Source organism: Mus musculus, chromosome 2 (assembly GCF_000001635.26).
Source record: "Mus musculus strain C57BL/6J chromosome 2, GRCm38.p6 C57BL/6J".
NCBI lineage: Eukaryota > Metazoa > Chordata > Mammalia > Rodentia > Muridae > Mus > Mus musculus.
Genome location: NC_000068.7, coordinates 104,200,730 through 104,218,994, shown reverse-complemented (window position 1 = coordinate 104,218,994; position 18,265 = coordinate 104,200,730). Strand labels below are relative to the sequence as shown.

Sequence of the window (18,265 nt, the reverse complement as noted above, 5' to 3'; positions counted from 1 at the left end):
CTTTTATTACATAGTAAGCGGATACATCTGTGGGGAAGCTGGAGCCCTGATTAGACAGTCTTGTCTCCTGAGACACCAGCCCCCAAAGAATGTTGTTCTGTGTCTGTGGACATAAGGCACCTGCTTCCCAGACACAGTGGGGTGTTGGGGAGAAGGGTACGCTGGGAATTGTCGAGCTGTGAAAAATGAGACTGCTCCAAGACAGAATATTTCATTTCCATCTGAGCTTGCTTGCGACGTGAGTCTTTTTAGACATAACAAGCAATTACCAGAATCACAGCCGAGGCCAGGAATGCAAAACACGCTATACTAGAGTTGGAAAGGGACGCTTTGAGTTAAACCAAAATCTTCATTCATCTGCCAGTATGAGCAGCATCCCCCTGGCTTGAAAGCTCTCTGAAGCTAGGACAGATGAGATGCTGGTGGCTCTGCACAGCTCCTTCCGTGTGCCTATTCGGGGCACTGAGCTTCCACATCTTTACCTGCTGCTGAAAATCAAGCTGACCTATGTACGTCCCAGGAGCAGGCTGCCCGTGCTCCTGTGGCTCCGCTGGCCGTTTCTCCCACAGTGAGGGTGGCAGAAACACTTTAATTTCCAAAGCCCCTTTGTCACAGGAAGCCAGCAGAGTGGAACTGTCGGGCGCTGCAGTCCTGCCAGGGAGAGTCAGGGACACTGCAGTGTTTGAGAGACAGAGCGGCTGCATTGGAAGTGTGAGCAGAATTCAATGAGGGGCAGGCACAGTGAGGAAGTTAGCGATGGCCACCGATCCATCGGTGGCCAAGGCAGATGGCCCCAGGGACTTCACTGCATCCTCACTGCAGGCTGCAGAGCCAGAGATCCTAGGGACCCTTCCTGAGACTCATGCTAAGCATGAAGACTCATGCTAAGCAGAGAAGGTGAGTAGAGCTCTTCTAGGAGCTGAGGCCAGAGCGAGGCTCAAGCACCCTCTTCAGAGACAAGATCCATAGACGTGCCCTGTGGCCATTGTCACCAGCTGAGCATTTGCAGGGAGAGCATGACAACACAACGTGGCTTTACTGACCGCCTTTCTTTTTAGTCACCCCTCTTTGTTAGTGGACCTTGTAGGGCCTGCGGTGGCTGGCACGAACTGTGTAGGGCAAGTTGTTCATCCCCTAAGAACAGCCACTGTTTTCTTCTTTCTCACATACTACGTATATAACTTCAGTATAGTTATCTCTCTCTGTGCCTCAAGTTTCCCATTGGTCAAATAGGGGTAATAGCACCATTTATAAATAAGCAGCTGTAGAGAGCAAGTGAATGAAGGTCTGTGCATTGCTTTAAGCTATACCTGGTCTATAGTAAGTATCACATACAAATTGAATTTTATTGTTTCATGTACTTTTGTCTTTAAAAGCAATATAACGGTCTGCCTTTAAAATGGTTGGTGAGTACTACTGCTACTCTGGTGGTAGTACCAGGGATCGAACCTAGGGCCTTGTGCATGCCAGGCAAGTGCTCTGCCACTAAACTATATATCCCTAGTGTAGAAAGTGTTCTTGTGATTTGGCTAGCGTATGAAACTGATGCGAGAGTGATATTGACTATTGAGGTTGGATGTTACCAATGTGTGTCAGGTAAGCAATTGATTGATCTTAGGTAATTTTCAAGTGGAAGGTTGAGCACATTGTCTGGAGATTCTACATTGAGGAGACAGGCTCCAGTTTTACCACTTTGCTGTGTTTTTCCTGGGTACTCACTGACCCTCTCTGAGCTTTTATTTTTTTCCTATAAGGTAAACACTAACGGATGCCTTGCTTCCACCATGGCTTTGTTGTGAAAACAAAAAAGAGAAATCAATGTTTTATGTGCCGAACTGTTTTTTTTTTTTTTTTTTTTAAAAATGGTCAAGTTGCTAACGATGGTCACCTGGCAAGCTGTCATTTCTTAATTAATACCACTTTTTCCATGCACTCATAAGTGACCCAGACTTCAGACATATCCAGTGGATAAAACGAGTGAAAGGGGAGGGGTCAAATCGAGAGAGTGCTCAGGCAGAGAGTGAAGATGGGCACCGAGCCTTCTCGTCCCATCACTGGGTTGGTTAGTTCTGGCTGCTGGAGATGTCTCATACCCCATAGTGTGAGTCAGGGCAGAAACCAGGCTGGGCACTGTAAATGATGCCCAGATAAGATGGTGAGGACAGAAGAGAAGGAGGGACGTGGGGTGAATCAATGAATAGTGGTTAGATGTTTTGACACTCGATCAACAGAGCCCTGGGTTCAAATGCTGGCTCCATCTCAGACCAGCAACGTGATCTGAAGTAAAGTGCCTGACCCCTCCCAATCCCAGCTTCTCCTTAGAAACAGAGGTTCAAGGTACCACCCACCTTTGTGACCACAGTGAGGATGCAGTGGTGTGGGTTATACAGTGTGCTCTCTGCTGTGCCATCGACATTGCAGGGGACTGAAACATGAGCTCCTTGAGGGTCAGTACCAGTTATTACACAGTCTGTAACTCCAGCACACATGGTAGTTCCCAACATAAACTAGTGTTGTTAGACCAAAGCTGAACAAAATACCTGGAGACATGGAGGTGTGTGGCTGAAAAGGAGTGCACAGGAAGTAAGGCTCTGCCAAATGTACAAGGCCTTGAACGCCTTTGCAAAGAGAGTGAACGCTACAAAGTGCCTCTCAGGAGGGAGCAGCAGGGGTTAAAGGAAGAGAACCCTGGAGGCCCGTCACAGGGAGGCGGGGAGGGGGGCTGGAACAGTGGACCCGGAGAGAAAGACACAGCCTCCAGGAACAGTCTAAAAGTTGAGCCCGGTGTGGCCCAACTAGCTGTTAGAGGAGCAATGGCTTTGTATTCTAGGGGCTTCTGCAGGCTCCGTTCTGCTTCAAGTGCAACTGAGGAATAAAAGGGAAAAGAGAGATGTCTTTCCTTAACAGTCACTAGTTCAGAAACCCAGCCACCAGCTCCTGGCCTCAGAATGCCACTGATCAGACTCACGAGACTGTCTCAGGTAAACTGGAGAACACTCCGCAATGAAGCGCCACGGATCTCTGGTGAAGATTTGCTGGACTAGCAATGAAATCCCAACCCTGTCCTGGAACACAGCAGTGCGGTGTGACTGGTTTGTCATCCAATCCAGAGTGTGACATTTTAAGGCCAGAGATATAGCTCACTGATAGAGTGCCTGCCTGACCTGCATGAGGCTGAAAGCTAAATTCCCCAGTATCACAAAAGCCAAAACCTCAAACTAGGCAGGAGCATTCCTGTTGCACCCCTAGCCTCATTAGCTGCTGGGGGCAGGGTGCTAATAGCAACAAGTTCTAATAGAGCCTATCAGGTATGCCCAACCTGCAACCTGTAGTCCCATGTGCCCCAGGACAGCAATTCATATAACCCAACACAAAATCATAGACTTATTAAAATATTATCAATCTTCGTTCATTGTTTGCTTGCTTGCTTGTCTTGAGACTTATGTAACTTGATTGCATAGTTCTTGAGCGTGATCTTTGTAGATGACAAGGTGCTGTCTTAACAAGGTTGACAGGTTGGACCTGCATGGTAGCAAGTGAGTTTTGTCTCCATGCTGTTGTCTGTCTGTAGGATATGTTCTTCTAGCTGGGCTGTTCAACTGCATGGTAGCAAGTGAGTTTTCTTGAGGATAATCAGATGGGCTGTCACCTAGCAAGGAAGCAAACAGCAGTACCCTAACACAGATTGAGTACTTGGTATGTATCAGGCATTTGACCCTAGCTTGCATTGCTGATTTACCCCTGTGGCACAGCAAGACTCCCAGGCATGGCTACACCTGCCTTTGGTTTTACCACTTCACTAATAGATTGTTTCTGGATTTTGCTCATGGCTGCCTTATCCACTTGGAGCTTCAGATACTGGCACAGTCTTGCTGATCTCCCAAGATGACTGACATCAGAGGCAGCATGCTTCCAAGGAAAGTTTGGATTAGAAACTGACTCCCTATGTCCCACATTCTATTCCGTGACCATAGCTTCATGCCTGGTGACATATCTCCTACTTCTCAGATCTGTGCTTTGCCTTACTTTGCAAAGACTGGGTGTGAAGCAAAACAGACAGCCTTCATTTCTTGGATGAGAAGGTTAAGGTTTATAGTCCTGCTGACCTGGTAAAACTGAGTATATACTGTTACACACCGGGATAACTAGGTATTTCCAGGCAGAGCACAATATGGGACCTGCAGTATCTTAATTAACATACCCATGATGAGTTGCTTCTAATTAGCAGCATCTATTGACTTAAAATGAGTGGTGTAGAGTCCTTGAAAGAGGTTCCCTACCCAACAGCGATCACATCTTGTTCCACTCTTCATTTTCCTGAACAAATTGTACCTGTGGAAATTCTGTTTTATTTTTACTTATTCACTTTACATCTCGCTCACTGTCCCCCTCCCACAGTCCTTCACCCAGCTCCCAGCCCCTAGCCCCTGGGTATCCTCCCACCCTGGCACTTCAAGTCTTTGTGGGGCTAGTGGCCTCTCCTACTGAGGCCAGACAAGGCAACCCAGCTAGAAGAACATATCCCACAGACAGGCAACGGCTTTTAATCCGTAGAATTAACGTGGATTCTGATTTTTGCAAGAAAAATGATATGCAGATTTGAATTAACTTTGTTTTATATTTATATACCACATATATTTCGCTGTCTGTCTCTTCTCAAAGCTGTTGTTAGAAAAACTTCTCTAGACGAATAACCTAAAACTTTCTTCCTCCTCACAGCCCGTGCAAGGCTTTGACTACGCCAAGCAGCATCTCGGCCAGCAAGGGGCAGATGAGGAGGTCATCCCTGTGACCCAGGAAACGGTGGTCCTCCCCATACCTGTCAGAGATACTCCTCAGGAAAGAGACACGGCTCAAGATGGCAGCGCCATCAAGACGGCTAAGTCCACTGAAACCAGAAGGAGGTAGGCACGGACAGATTCCGTCCTGACAGTGAGAGCTGTGGCCCTCAGGCCAATTCCACTGTTGTGTTTAAAACGCCCTTGTGCTAGCTCTGAATATTGAAGAGGAGAGCAGAGAGAAGATAGGAATTGTTGCCTGCCTCGTGAAAGCCGCCCTCGTGAGGACTCATTGTTGGTCAGCCACAGCAGTGGCAAAGAAGCCTTTCTTATGACAGCAAACTTGGCTCTGATGTCGTCCGTTGTTAGCCCCTCTAAACCTTTGCTCTAACCTTTGCTTCATGACAGTTGTGCTTTTCCCCAGCAGTATCTCAGTAAAGCTACTGCTTTCAATCAGAATCCCACGTTAAGTTTCTACTATGAGCAAAATGCTCTTTGACGCAATTGAGGATGGTGAGTGACATTAACTTCAAACCTCCATGCAAACACTCATACACACACTTGTACACCACATGCATATGAAGATGGGAAAAGAGAAAAGGAAGGAAAAACAACCAGAGTTCTTTGGTTGGCATTAGTGGGACTATAAAAATGTGTCGGTGGATTTCTGCTCCCAAGAATCTTGTGATGGGGAGACATGGAGGTTAATGATGGAAGGGCAAGCATGACAATGTGTGGTACCCACAGCGGGGTCGGAGGAAAGCACATTGGCAGAGACCCACACTGCCCTCCAGGCATCTCCGCACAGTGGTGCTGTTCCACCGAACCTCCAAGGCTACATGACTCAGAGTAGGTGGGAATGGGTGCATATCATCTGAAGTGGGAAAGGAAACGAGGTGAGTGTGGGCTTCTGCACACAGGATTTCCCTGAGCTCAGCCTTCACAGTAGTTAGGACATAGGAAAATAGGAAAACAGAAGATGGATTAAAATTATGAATGGTCTTGACTTCCAGGCTCAGGAGGCTGACCTGATTCGAGCGGCCATGAGAAGCTAAAGAACAGTGACATCTCACCTGTACTTTAGGACTTTTCTCAAGGCAATACAGATGAGAGGGAAGATTAGGCTGGAGGCTGGGAGACTCATTGCAAAGTCTTGGGAATGGCCATAAAGAGGCAGTGAAGCCAATAGCAGACCCCATTGGTTAGCTGAAGCAACCTCCCTTATGAACGCTGGAAACACTCGCTCCTCCCTGCTTCCCTTCCCACCCCTTCCCTTTATATGCACTGCCCACTTGCTGTTTACCAGATACTAGAGCTATCCCAGGGAACAAGACAAACTTTCTATTCATGTGAAACCTAAAAATCTGATATGGAGAGATGGGAAGGGGGTAAGGGAGGGTGCTGTTTTAGATAGGAAATCAGAAAAGACCTTAACAGTTAGTGGCATTTGAAAAAGACACCATTGGCATGATTCGTCGGCTATGGAGCTCGCTGAGGGAGGAATGTTCCACACAGATGGAGCACTGCATAAAAAAGCCCAGAGGAGGGAACTCCTTGAGGTGCCTGAAGAAAAGCAGTATGGTCAAGAAGGCCGGTGTGCACCAGGGAGGGAATGGCAGCACATGAATCAGGGAGGCTGCCTGGGGCTGGTCATGCCATCTACCAGAGACCAACTCAGACTGGGATTGGCATTGTAAATGAGGATCAGGAGTCATGGGAGGGCTGGAAATGAGAAAGACATGCTGTTGGGTAGAAAAGGTTCACTCTGGCTCTGTGTATGAAACAGACTAGAGAGAGTCAGGGTAGAAGAAGGAAACCCCAGGAGGCCCAGGCAAGAAACAGTGACATGGACGGAGAGTGACCGTGCGATGGGCTGTTAATGCCATGAAGGAAGCTGATGACAGGCTGCTGCAGGATTTGGAAATGTCTCTGCCATGCATTTGTGTTAGCGAAGGCGGGGAGGAGATGAGCTTATCAGTCACCCGTAGGTACACAAATGAACGTGCTGAGAATCATTAGCCATATGAGTCTGGGGTTCACAGGAGAGGCTCGGAGTAGACATAACAGTACGGGAGCTGGCAGAGTTCTGCATCCCTATGGGACTGGAAAGAGTCGTCCAGGAGGGGCTGGGTTTAGAAAGGAAGATGCACTCCATGAGCTAAGCCCTGATAGCACTGCAGTCACTAGAGGTGCAGAAGATGAGTGAGAGTCAGCAAAGGAAAGTGAAAATGCAAATAAGGATGAGAGGAAGACAGAGAGAAGCCAAGAGACAGAGCAAGTTTCAGAAGGGACTGTCCATATCAAACACAGAAACTCTGCACTAAAATCAAGCAACCGGGTTCTGTTTTATTCTAGAAGCTCTTGAAACCCTAAAATGAAGAAGAAAAAGCAGAGGTGTGGATTTCACCTCATGTGGAAAATAAGGCAGAGACCCTATGAATTAGTTTTCCTTTTTTCCATAACAGATCACTCCAAAACTTGAGTGCTTAAAACAACCTGCCACGGTTCAGCTCACGATTCGGGTGGGTCGCTAGTTTGAACTCTGCTGGATGGTTTCGGTTTGAACCAGACTGGCTGAATGTTATCTACTTTGTTGCTGACAGCCGTGTCTGGGGTGACCCATAACACTCGGTCCTCTCTCCACATGGACTCCTGTTCTAGCAGATGAGTTTCACCAGACCTTTTCATAGGGTGAGGGTCCAAGGGCAGAAAGAAAATCAGCCCCAAATACAAACACTTCTTGAGTCTCTGTCTCTGTCATATCTATTTCTGTCCTGTTGGCCAACCAAGTCACATGATCAAGTTAGGACACACCGTAGAAGACCTCCCAACGTTAGGTTGCATGGAGGTATGAACAGAATTGGTTCCGTTACTGTAATGGTCGATTCAGCATGGGAGAGTGAGCAAAGAAGACTTGGAGCATGTGAAGACAGACAGTTTGTCTGAAGGACTCATCCATCGTATTGCCTATAGTATTATTCTCCTGATGATCCTTGCTGAGCACAATAAAGCTATGTTGACAACTTATCACCCACTTAAAAGAAACCGAAAAGGAAGAATTACTAAATTCAGATATTGATGTAGCACTTCTGGGAAGAATAAAACTTCTTTTCTACCTATTCAAATTGAGTAATTTAAATCCTGTAGGGATTAATTTTCGAAACTTGTTTGAAAACAAGCACTTCTCCTTGAGTTAGCAAGGAGTCACCGCTTACTAATTAAGTTCAATTATTTATTCTTGTTTTTTTATCAAGAAATGTTAGCTTATGAAATAGAGAGAAAGGGGGGATAGCTATACTGCAGCATGATTTCCACACTCGCTTCATTATCTCACCATAAAAATGTGACTTTACTAAGGGCTGGTCACAGCCTTCCCAAGACTGTCAGGTGAGCCATCTCTGTTCGTGCATATCTGGTCATGGAAGTCGAATATCACTTGTAGATATTGTGTGTGAGAGACAGAGAGACAGAGAGACAGAGACAGAAAAAGAGAGAAAGAGAGAGATGTAAGTGTGTTTGAGTGTGTGTGCATCCACATTGATGTGGAAACTAAAGCTAATATCAGGTGTTTTTTTCTAGGTCTCTCCTTTTTTTCTCACTGAACCCAGCTCTCACAGTTTGTAGGTTAACTGACCATCAAGCCCTAGGGTGCACATGTCTCTGCACCACCCAACACAGGTCCTCTTGCTTTCACAACAGACACCTTACCGACCGGGCCATCTCCCCAGTGCCATTTAGGAAGGTTTTAAGTACCACACCTAAGAGCAATCCCATTATGAATGAGGTTTCTGATTCCCCCATCTTGCCACATCCGTTTCTTCATTCCGGCTACCTATGGACTGACTGCAGGCCCTCCCAAATGGTTCTGCTAGATCAGCCCCCAAATTTTGTAACTGAAAAATCAATGACTTAATAATTATTGATATACTTAAGTTTTTTTTAAAAAAATATTTTAAACATAAGTCTGAGCATTGGTCACAGCTAGGCTGTCTAGTGTCTGCTCAGGTCCCTTCCCTCCTGTATGTAGTCTTGGTGATGCTCTTCTCTGCCTCTGTGGCTGGGATTTATGGGCTGGGGCAAGGGTGATAGATAATCAAACTCCTGGGAACAATAGCCATTTGAAATGGACTTTTAAATTAGTGATGAGCCACACCGTTTAGGAATTGGTTAGTCCTTACTCAAGTCCCACATCTACCCACAATTTCAGCAAGAGGACCATTGAGTTTTGTAACCTTAAATCTCAAGCTCACAGCTGTTGTGTATTAGCTTTCTAAGGTATGTTTACTACCGTCATGTGCACATGCACACCACACGAACACTTTCTTCTATTTTGATGAGGAGTGTTGAGTTGAACACTCACTGTCTATAGAGGCACAGAGGCAGAAACAAAGGGTAAAGCAGATTGGATTTTTTTTTCTCTGCAGAAATGTGCTCATTGACACCTTTCCTCAGAGTGAGAGAAACATCAGAAAATTCTTTCAGGATCAAATAGAGAAAGGGTATGAAAATGTTACAAAAATCACTAAGCAGCTTACAAATGTAAAATAGACTACAAAATACTTCCCCCACCCCAGAGTTAAATGAAAACAATTTTATCCAATAAAGCCAGCTGGAGAGTAGGCGCTGTTAGCTTTCAGCTTCTTTAAACAATTCAAGGGCTTATGTCTCCTCTCTGTCTCTCTTTGTCTCTGTGTGTTCCCCCCTCCCCGACCCCCAGCAGCATACAGTGATCAAATAGCTGTTGGGTACATAATTATATATGTAATAAATGTGCATTCAATCAATTAGTGTCTGATCCACATTTCCCACCTACATACAGTCTTTGTAGTACTAACGTGGTAAAATGTTAACGATTTCTCAGTCATGTTAGTTGGGAGATGCTGTGTTAAGTGAAACAAAACATGGCAGAATTGACCAGAGCCTCTGCCACCTCAGTTAGAGGCATCCAAAGAAGGATGCAGTGAACATTTCCCAAGCCCTGACAGGAAGGTCAGCCTTTTCACTATTTACCCCAAGGTGGGCTGAGGGGGAGCACACCTCCAGAGGCAGCAGTCAGGAGCCCATTTTCCCAGAGTCCTAGAGGTGACAGTCCAGCCCTGAAGAAGGAATGAAGGCCCTGTGATCTGCTCCTATCTGAGGCTGCTGCCTGAGACATATAGGAGGGTCTGAGGTGAGGGTGACTTGTTGCCACCTTGCTTAGTCCTGGAAACTACTCTCGGCCTCCATGACTTTCACATCTCTCACTTTCTGACCAAGGCGAGCCATCTCCAAATCAGCCACCATTATTACGACCAGTGACAACATTTGAAGGCACTCAACACAGTCTCTGGGACCTAGAGGGTCCCCCAGATGTTTGGTCTCAGATGTCAATAGTTTCGTATGATGCTTTGCCCAGAAAAAGGCAACAAAAATATTTTTCCTGGAGGGATGTACAGCTCAAATTAGCTTATATTTCAAAATATAAGCAATGACTAGTCAGGAGTGTGCAGGTGTGCAGCTCTGAGAGCGTGAAGATCCCGTGGTGAGGAGATGGAATCTGTAGCCGTCACGTAGGTCAGTGCTGTGGTGAATAGGCAAAGAGTTGTGTGCTTTTTATGCGTGACTGAAGATGCTCATGTGACCAAAATACTCAGCATCCAGAGAGCTGTGTGAAGGGAAGGAACACTACACAGACAGAGTCACTGCTATTTCCAAAGTCATTGAGGTGATGGATTAATGAAACAAGAGATGCAACTGCAGGCTGGGCTCACTGAACTTGTCCAGAGAGCTCAGAACAGTGAATGTACTTGAGAACAACCAGCCAGGCGCCTCACCTGGGAGGGAAGAGTGTGTGGGTGAGTGCGACTGTAGGTGGCTTTTGTTTCTTTTGTCTCCTGGATCATTTCTTCTTTGCCACTGAAACTGGAATGAAAGGCTACAGACATAAACTGTGCAAATAAAATAACCTTGAGAGGAGGCTGCTCTACTCGAAACTTACTGTCTACCCTGTTGCTATGGTTACCTCCAGCAGGTCGCCCAGTGAGAATGGCTCTGTCATCAGCAACGAATCAGGAAAGCCCAGCTCAGGGAGGCGCTCACCCCAGAATGGAATGACACAGCAGAAAGTGACAAAGGAGGAGTCCAGAAAGAGAAACGGTGAGACGCTGCCCCATCTAGTACCTTCCCTGCCTCTCCTGTGTAAGCACGCACATGCTTGCACACATACACGCACGTACACTCAGTGTGCGTCCATCCCAGGTGTCTCTATTCTGCCCTGTGAGTCCTGGAGTCTTTTGTGAACTTTGAGTGATTGCTGCATCCTTCTCCATGAATTGGTCTCACCTCCTCGACCCCCTATTTATAAGGAAGTTATTGACAGGGGAAAATTTGTTTTGGAAAAAAGTGATGTTTGCTTAGAGCCTTTTCTAATTCTTGGGTGAAATGACATGATTTTCAACACCAAGTCCAACAAACTGACAGATTTCCAAAATCCCTATCTTGGAGGTTTTCCCCCAACTTCCTTCCCTTAACCCCTTAACAAGTTTCAGGGGTTCATTGTGTACTGGTGAGTCTGACTAACAAGTTTGTTATTTAAAAAAACCAACAACACTAACAACAAAAAATGTATTATACTAAAACAGCAAATCAGCCCTGTTGGGTGTGGTTTTGTGTCCAGCTGTAATTTCAGCTGCTTAGAAGCCTGAAGCAGAAGGACCCAAAGTCTGAGGCTGACCTGTACAACTTAGTGAGACCCTACTTCAAAATTACACAGCACAGTGGTGGAATGCTTGCATCTCCCTAGGTTCAGCCCCCACTATCCCCTAATTAATTAGTGAAAAATTCAGTGTATGACTGATTCTCCTGGGATACTTAAATGTTTCATCTCACTCATGAAATAAGAGTTAAATAAGAACATTGTTAATACAACGTTGGATTGGAGGATGGAACAAGGGAAGGACGAAATCAACAGTGGAATTGTGGAGAAAACAGAAGTGCACCTTTCATCATCTGACAGGCTACAAAAAGAGCTGAATGCTTTGTATGCAAATATGGCCCCTGTGGACTATTCAGATACTACCGCCTAGTGGTCTAGTGTCCAGTCTAGAGCTGGGGTAACTAGGGTTAATTAGTAAATGTTAGTGTACAGACCATTCTTGTTTTCCACCAGGCTTTCTGCATCTGTGGCTTCTGACTCTTGTTCTCTGGTGAATATGAACTTATAAAGTAAGGAAAGCACAATGCTTTACCAGCAAAATGGCTGGTGTGGGTCTTTGTGGTTCCATGGCTTCACTAATTAGCCTAGCTGTGAGATAATTCTAGAGCCCACTTCATGTAGTTATTTAAATAGAGTGAAAAAGTTGGGTGTAATAGGTAGGATGTTGAATGGAAAAACAACAAAACCAGCTTGATATCAGGTGTGGTGGTGTCTCATGCCTATAATCCCAGCACTTGAGAAACTGAGGCAGAAGATTGCCGTATGCTCAAGGATACCTGTCCAATAAATAAATAAAAATCGACAAATAGGATGTCTTTCTTAACAAGTACAGGTACTTGAACTTCTAAGCCAATGCATTATTATCTCTAGGAAAGGGGGATTGCTTGCATGAGTGTGAGGGGTTTCTTACAGGAACAGAAATGACTCTCAGACAGCTCATCACCAAAGTCCACCCCAGCACGGGTGACAGCTCACAAAAGCAGGAGAGCTGGAGCACACAGCACAGCCTACAGGAAGCTCCACAGGTTGGAGTGTGGAGACCTGACACCATGGAAATGAAAGCCATGGAAGGCTTTTGCAGTAGTTGACCAGGAAGTAGGTGATGAAGGTGGCCAAGTATATAAGATGCAGTAAAACTGTCCTCTAAAAATACATATGCATGTGGTGACATTTCTGATAGAGATTTTCCTCTGTCATTGGCTGCTTTGGTGACCTTGTATTTGCAAACCAGTCCATGAAACTTAAAAAAAAAATTCATCTATGAATTTTTACTTACTCCTGGTCTGTAAGTTGTTCTAGATACATTATAAAATAAGTACTTCCTTGATTTAATTTGACAGATCTTCTGTGATTATAAATGACAGCGAGATCTACACACCAGGTTTCTCAATAATTTAAATAACACCCCAGGTCCCTTGAGCAGGTAGGAGGAAAGATGGACGCACTTCAGTTACATTCATATTTTATGTAACACCTATTTTGCTTCCAAACTGCCTCCTAGTTCAGTTGCTTAAGCAGGCCTAATTTATCTTGCTGAGCCCGTTCAATAAGCTGTCCTTCTTCTATCTACTTCATGAGAATACGATTTAAAAACAAGTAACTCAGCTAGATATGACTGGACTTGAAGCCCCTTCTGTCAGCTTAGTTATGGAATCACAAAGCCAACTTGTGTCTTGCAGCCGGCACGGCAGAATGCTCTGTCAGATGGGAGAATTAATTTACCAGCACGTAGGAGGCAATGAGTCCGTGTAATTAGAGGAGTTGTCTGTGGCTGTGAGTTAGTTCTCTGGTGGTGGTTATTTCATAGCTTTCTGTTGTTATAGACAAGTAAAAGAATGAAAAACCTAAGTCGTTTGAGAAACAGCCTTGGGGCAGGGAGGGGGGAGGAAGAGTGCGAGAGCATATAACCACAGCAGTACATGTGGCTAATTGACCTGGGCAAACTTGTCACTTAAAATCGTGCAAAATGTGGCCGCTTTATCAGCAGAGACTGGACTAAATGCTGTTGTTCTGGCTGTGGGCAGACTTAATAGATGCAGGTTTGGCCAAATTCACTTTTCTCATTTATTTAAACAGAGAATGAATTTACTTTTTATTGTTTTCAACTGTGTCTTGCCCCTGTTTTGAAAGAATTGTTTTCTTCTGTTTAACTGCAACCTTTAAAATTCTTCCCTACTTACTGATACTATAATAACTAGATAACTCTGCATTTAGAGATCCCTCATATCTCAATCTTGTAGCTCCCTACGTATTAAACCCCACGTGTTTGTGCCTGGCTTTAGTGACAGCGAGCGATGAAGAGGAGGGAGCAGGTCTCTTTGACAGCGCTGGCAAGGCGGCAGCAGATCCCTTTGACACCTCTTCTGGATCTGTGCAGCTCATCGCTATCAAACCATCAGCTCTGCCCGTAGTGCACCCTGCCTCCGACAGGGGACAGGAGTCCTCAGCAGCGCTCAATGGCGAGGTAAGCACCCATGGCCTGGGTGGAGAGTCTAGCTGGACCACAGGGATTCAATGATCCCTCGGCAGGCTGAGTACAGCTCATGTCCAGTGGCCTCCATTTGTACCTCTGCACACGCCAGGTCTCAGTGATGGAAAATCCACGTCATCTAGAGAGTTTTCACAGCATCTTCCCACCTACAATGACCTCCTTTCTCCCCAACCTATCATGAGTGTAGCCTGCAGCCTTTCTATACTGCACTCCCGCACACTTCGACTTCCATTAGGATCCATGTTGTCGGGGTAATAAGAGGAGGGTGAACTGAGAGGAGAGGAGTGAACTGTCACTCGGGCAAGGAGCTGGCCACTAGAGACTCTGAAATGACATTGATTTCTGTGAGCAAGCTTGAAATAGCCCCCTGCTTGCTTTCTAGGTGGTGTCAATGTCAGTCAACTTCCCCGGGAGATGGCTGAGTTGGTAAAGTACTCGCCATGAAAGCCTGGGATGGCCCCGTGTAAGGTGAAGCACGCCAGCGTGCATCTGTGATTTCAGTACTGCGCAGACAGACAGACGGATCCCAGGGCTCATTGGGCAACCAGTCTAGTTGACTTAAAAAAAAAAATCTGCCACATCCGTGAGAGATTTTATCAAAGAAAATTAGAGATAATAGACCGTTGATCAGTAGGTAAGAGAGAAGAGCGTTATCTCAGACAAAAAACAGGAGATGGGGTTGAAAATGCCATCCCTCCATCTTGCCAAATGTTCACATGGGGCCACTGTGAGTATTGACATTGAAGATGTATGCACACAGAGTGAGGCCACTGTGCACATTGACATTGCACATGTATACACATACAGTGGGGCCACTGTGCACATTGGCATTGCACATGTGTGCACACACAGTTTCTCTGGTGTTAAAGCACTGGGTTAATTGTTCATTTCCTTTCTGCTGTTGTTGCCTGAAGAAGGTGGGAGATTTGCAAGGTCTAAAGCCTTTCTCACTGCACCTCAAAGGACCTGCTGCAACCCTGTACAGCCGGGCCTCACAAATGCATGCCAAGGGCTTCTTCCCCGCACCGGGTGTTGCGATCATAAAAAGATAAATAGATATAAGGAGATATGCTCTATGGGGGTGTGGGGGAGGTATGGGGGAAGGGTGTGCCTCAGCGGGCCCATGCCAAGGCATCCCTTCCCCCTGAGGGACCAGCCACACAACGGTATAGTATAGAATAGAGTTTATTCAGGGCATAGGAAGGGGAGTTAAGAGAAAGACAGAAGGAGAGAGTGGAGAAGTAGAGGCCAGCCATGATCATGTGGAGAGAGGGGGAAAGGGAATGGAGAGAGAGAGGGAGCAAGCAGAAAGCAAGAGTGAGAGACAAGAGAGAGGGGAGGGGACAAGCAGCCACTTTTATAGTGGACCAGGCCTACCTGGCTGTTGTTGTGGGGGTGGAGTCCAGACAGAATACCAACACCTGGGATACTTATGACAGTGTAGTGTGCGCCTGCTGCAGGAAGGGCATTTTTTTTTTCTGAGCGTGAACTGGCCTTAAACCATGATGGGCTGAGGCTCGGTTACATACATGGGCAACACCTTCTATTTCAACTTCTTTACTTTTAGTCAGAGAAACTAGTCTGAAGGGTGAGGCGCTGGCTCAAGGTCGTGCTGACGGCTGGAAGTCAGATGCTCTGACTCTGCCTGGTACTCCTTTCCTCTCTTCACTCCCATCCCAGCCTTCATGAGAAATGGTGCTGTGCTTAGAAAGTACGGCCTCGAAAAATGTGTCGCCAGAGTTGGACGTCAGCTTATCCACTCGCAGTCTCTGTGTCTTAGTCAAGCGAGTAGAGTCCCTCTACCCACACAATGGACCACTACACGTAAAGCCCTTAGCACAATGACTGGCCCATAAACACCTCACCATCACTGCTACCATATCGTTTTTATTATTGTTGGTTCATCAGTGAGAAAGAAGTCACTGGTCACAATGTGTCCTTTCTGCCCCTTAGCTCTGTAATCTTTCCTGAGGCACAGTTCTATGTCCCCTCCCCCTAGCCTCTGAAGTTGGTGCTAATGCACTGTCAACTGCCTTTGATTAGGACTGTCTGCCTGGTTAAGGCTCTCACTGTGGCCACCGTACCTGGGTCTCTTTGTCCCAGCCTTTGTATGATATGAGCACCATACAAACAGACTCTGAAATTAGGACAGATCCCTTTTCCTCCAGGGCCAGCTCCCTGTCACGTGGGGAGAGCACTCAGTCAGAGATGGATCTTTGCTACATTTGGGCAGTTAAAGAAATGGGCCTTGCTGACACTCAGCTGGGAAAGAGCCCTGACCTGTTCCCTCTATAAACTGCTGTCTCTCCAAGCTTGACATAGACTGCCTTAAAATTCCCCTCCTTCTATTCGAGATGGCTGATTTAAATGTAACTGAGAAAAGCATAACCCAAGGCCATGATGCCATAAATTTCTCCTTTATGAATTACAGGGATTTCTTTTTAAAGGTGATTTTAAAGAAAACAAAGAACATTCAGCCACATACAACAATCTTGACCTCTCCTCTCTCTTCCTCTCCCTCTCTCCCTTTTCCTCTCACCCTCCCTCTCCCTCTCTCCCTCCCTCTCCCTCTCTCCATCCCTCTCCCTCTCTCTCTCTCTCCCTCTCCCCCTCCCTCTCCCGCTCCCTCTCTCCCTCCTTCTCCCTCTCTCCCTCTTTCTCCCTCTCTCCCTCCTTCTCCCTCTCTCTCTCTTCCTCTCTCTCCCTCTCCCTCTCTCTCTCCCTCTCCCCTCCCTCTCCCGTTCCCTCTCTCCCTCCTTCTCCCTCTCCCTCCCTCTCCCTCCCTCTCTCCCTCTCACTCTCCCCCTCTCCCTCCCCCTCCCCCTCTCCCTCTCCCTCTCCCTCTCTTTTCTGAGCAAGTGGATCATATAGAAAGCCCTCATGGACTGGAACATCTGTTCTATCCACCCCCCACATCCATCCCAATCCACTTTGAGACTTATCCTGAGAGCCCTAGCTAAGTGGACAAAGAAAACCATGAGGTAATTCAGGGCTGGAGCTAGACTCAGGGCACCAAGAACTGGCCAGACAGCTGGACTCCCACAGTGAGGAGCCACAGGGTATAGGCAGAGTAGGGATCACAATAGTATGGACTCTTAGCTAAGGGTATACAGTCAAACATAGGCCATCAACAGTCTGGACAGATATGGGAGGCAGGGATGCAGGATAATTCAGTGAGCCTTAGGGGTTTATTGCTGTGAAGAGACACCATGATGAAGGCAGCACTTATAAAAGGAAACACTTAATTATGGCTTGCTTACAGTTTCAGATGTTCATTATATTATCATCACAGCAAGAAGCATGGCAGAGCTTGAGCATATACATATATATACACACACACACGAGACTTTAAAGCTGGCTTACACAGTGACACACTTCCTCCAACAAGGCCACATGTATTCTAACAAGGCCACACCTACTCCAACAAGACCACACCTCCTAATGGCGCCACTCCACCATGGCCAAGCATTCAGTACATGAGTCTATGGGTGTCAAACCTATTTGTAACACCAGTGCCGGATCCACTTTATACGAGGGCTGGTGCTGGTGACTTTTACTATAAGGTCACAATTCCCAGAAAAGCTATCCCATGCTTCACCTCTGATCTTTTTGGTCAGCTGACCTTGCGGAAAAAGCTCCTTGTCTGCTGCCATGCTGAGTCAGGTGTGGGTGGACCTGTCACTCTTTCTCTCTCTCTCCTCCAAGGTGAACAAGGCTCTGAAGCAGAAATCAGACATTGAGCACTACCGGAACAAGCTGCGCCTGAAAGCCAAGAGGAAGGGGTATTATGACTTTCCCCCAGTGGAGGCAGGCAAAGGCCTGGCGGAAAGGAAGATGTATGAGAAAGCCCCCAAGGAAGTGGAGCATGTTTTGGACGCAGACCCAGAACTGTGTGCTCCCTTTGCGGAGTCTAAAAACAGGTGCATGCTCTATGGCTGTACTCTATGTCCCTGTGTAACATGGGAGGAGGACAGAGGACACCTGGGGCACTGTACCCATGTGCCTTGATCTTACCTTGGGACTTTGATCTTTGCAGGCTTTTGATCTGGTCCCCACCAGCATGTACTCAATAATGAGTCTGAAAGAAAGTCAAATTGAAGCCGTTAAAAATATTGTGTAGGGCAAACAACCCCAATTGTCCTTTAGCTTAATGGTATTTTCAAGCCAGGAGCTATTTCAGAGCTGGGTGAAATATAATTATCACTTACCTAGTTATGCAACTTCCAGATCAGGGGCCATTGCATTGTTCAATTACGCTAGTGGTTCTCGCACAGGAAGGCAGGTTGCATGCATCGCGTTTTC

General features: G+C 46.4%; 1 protein-coding gene across 8 annotated transcripts in view; it reads left to right on the top strand.

The window, feature by feature from the left end:
* The window catches only part of D430041D05Rik (RIKEN cDNA D430041D05 gene), a 268,798-nt gene that overhangs the window by 192,876 nt on the left and 57,657 nt on the right, over window positions 1-18,265 (top strand). For 6 of the 8 annotated variants that reach the window (XR_866274.3, XM_006499487.4, XM_006499483.3 and 3 more), the window contains 4 exons: window positions 4,720-4,904; window positions 10,786-10,913; window positions 13,755-13,936; window positions 17,669-17,883. Coding sequence is in view for 7 of the 8 variants with exons in the window: in XM_006499487.4 (XP_006499550.1) it covers window positions 4,720-4,904; window positions 10,786-10,913; window positions 13,755-13,936; window positions 17,669-17,883 (710 nt within the window). In the remaining variant the exon portion in view is untranslated. The remainder of the gene's footprint in view (window positions 1-4,719; window positions 4,905-10,785; window positions 10,914-13,754; window positions 13,937-17,668; window positions 17,884-18,265) is intronic. The other 2 variants (XM_011239527.2, NM_001033347.2) reach the window with 1 other exon arrangement.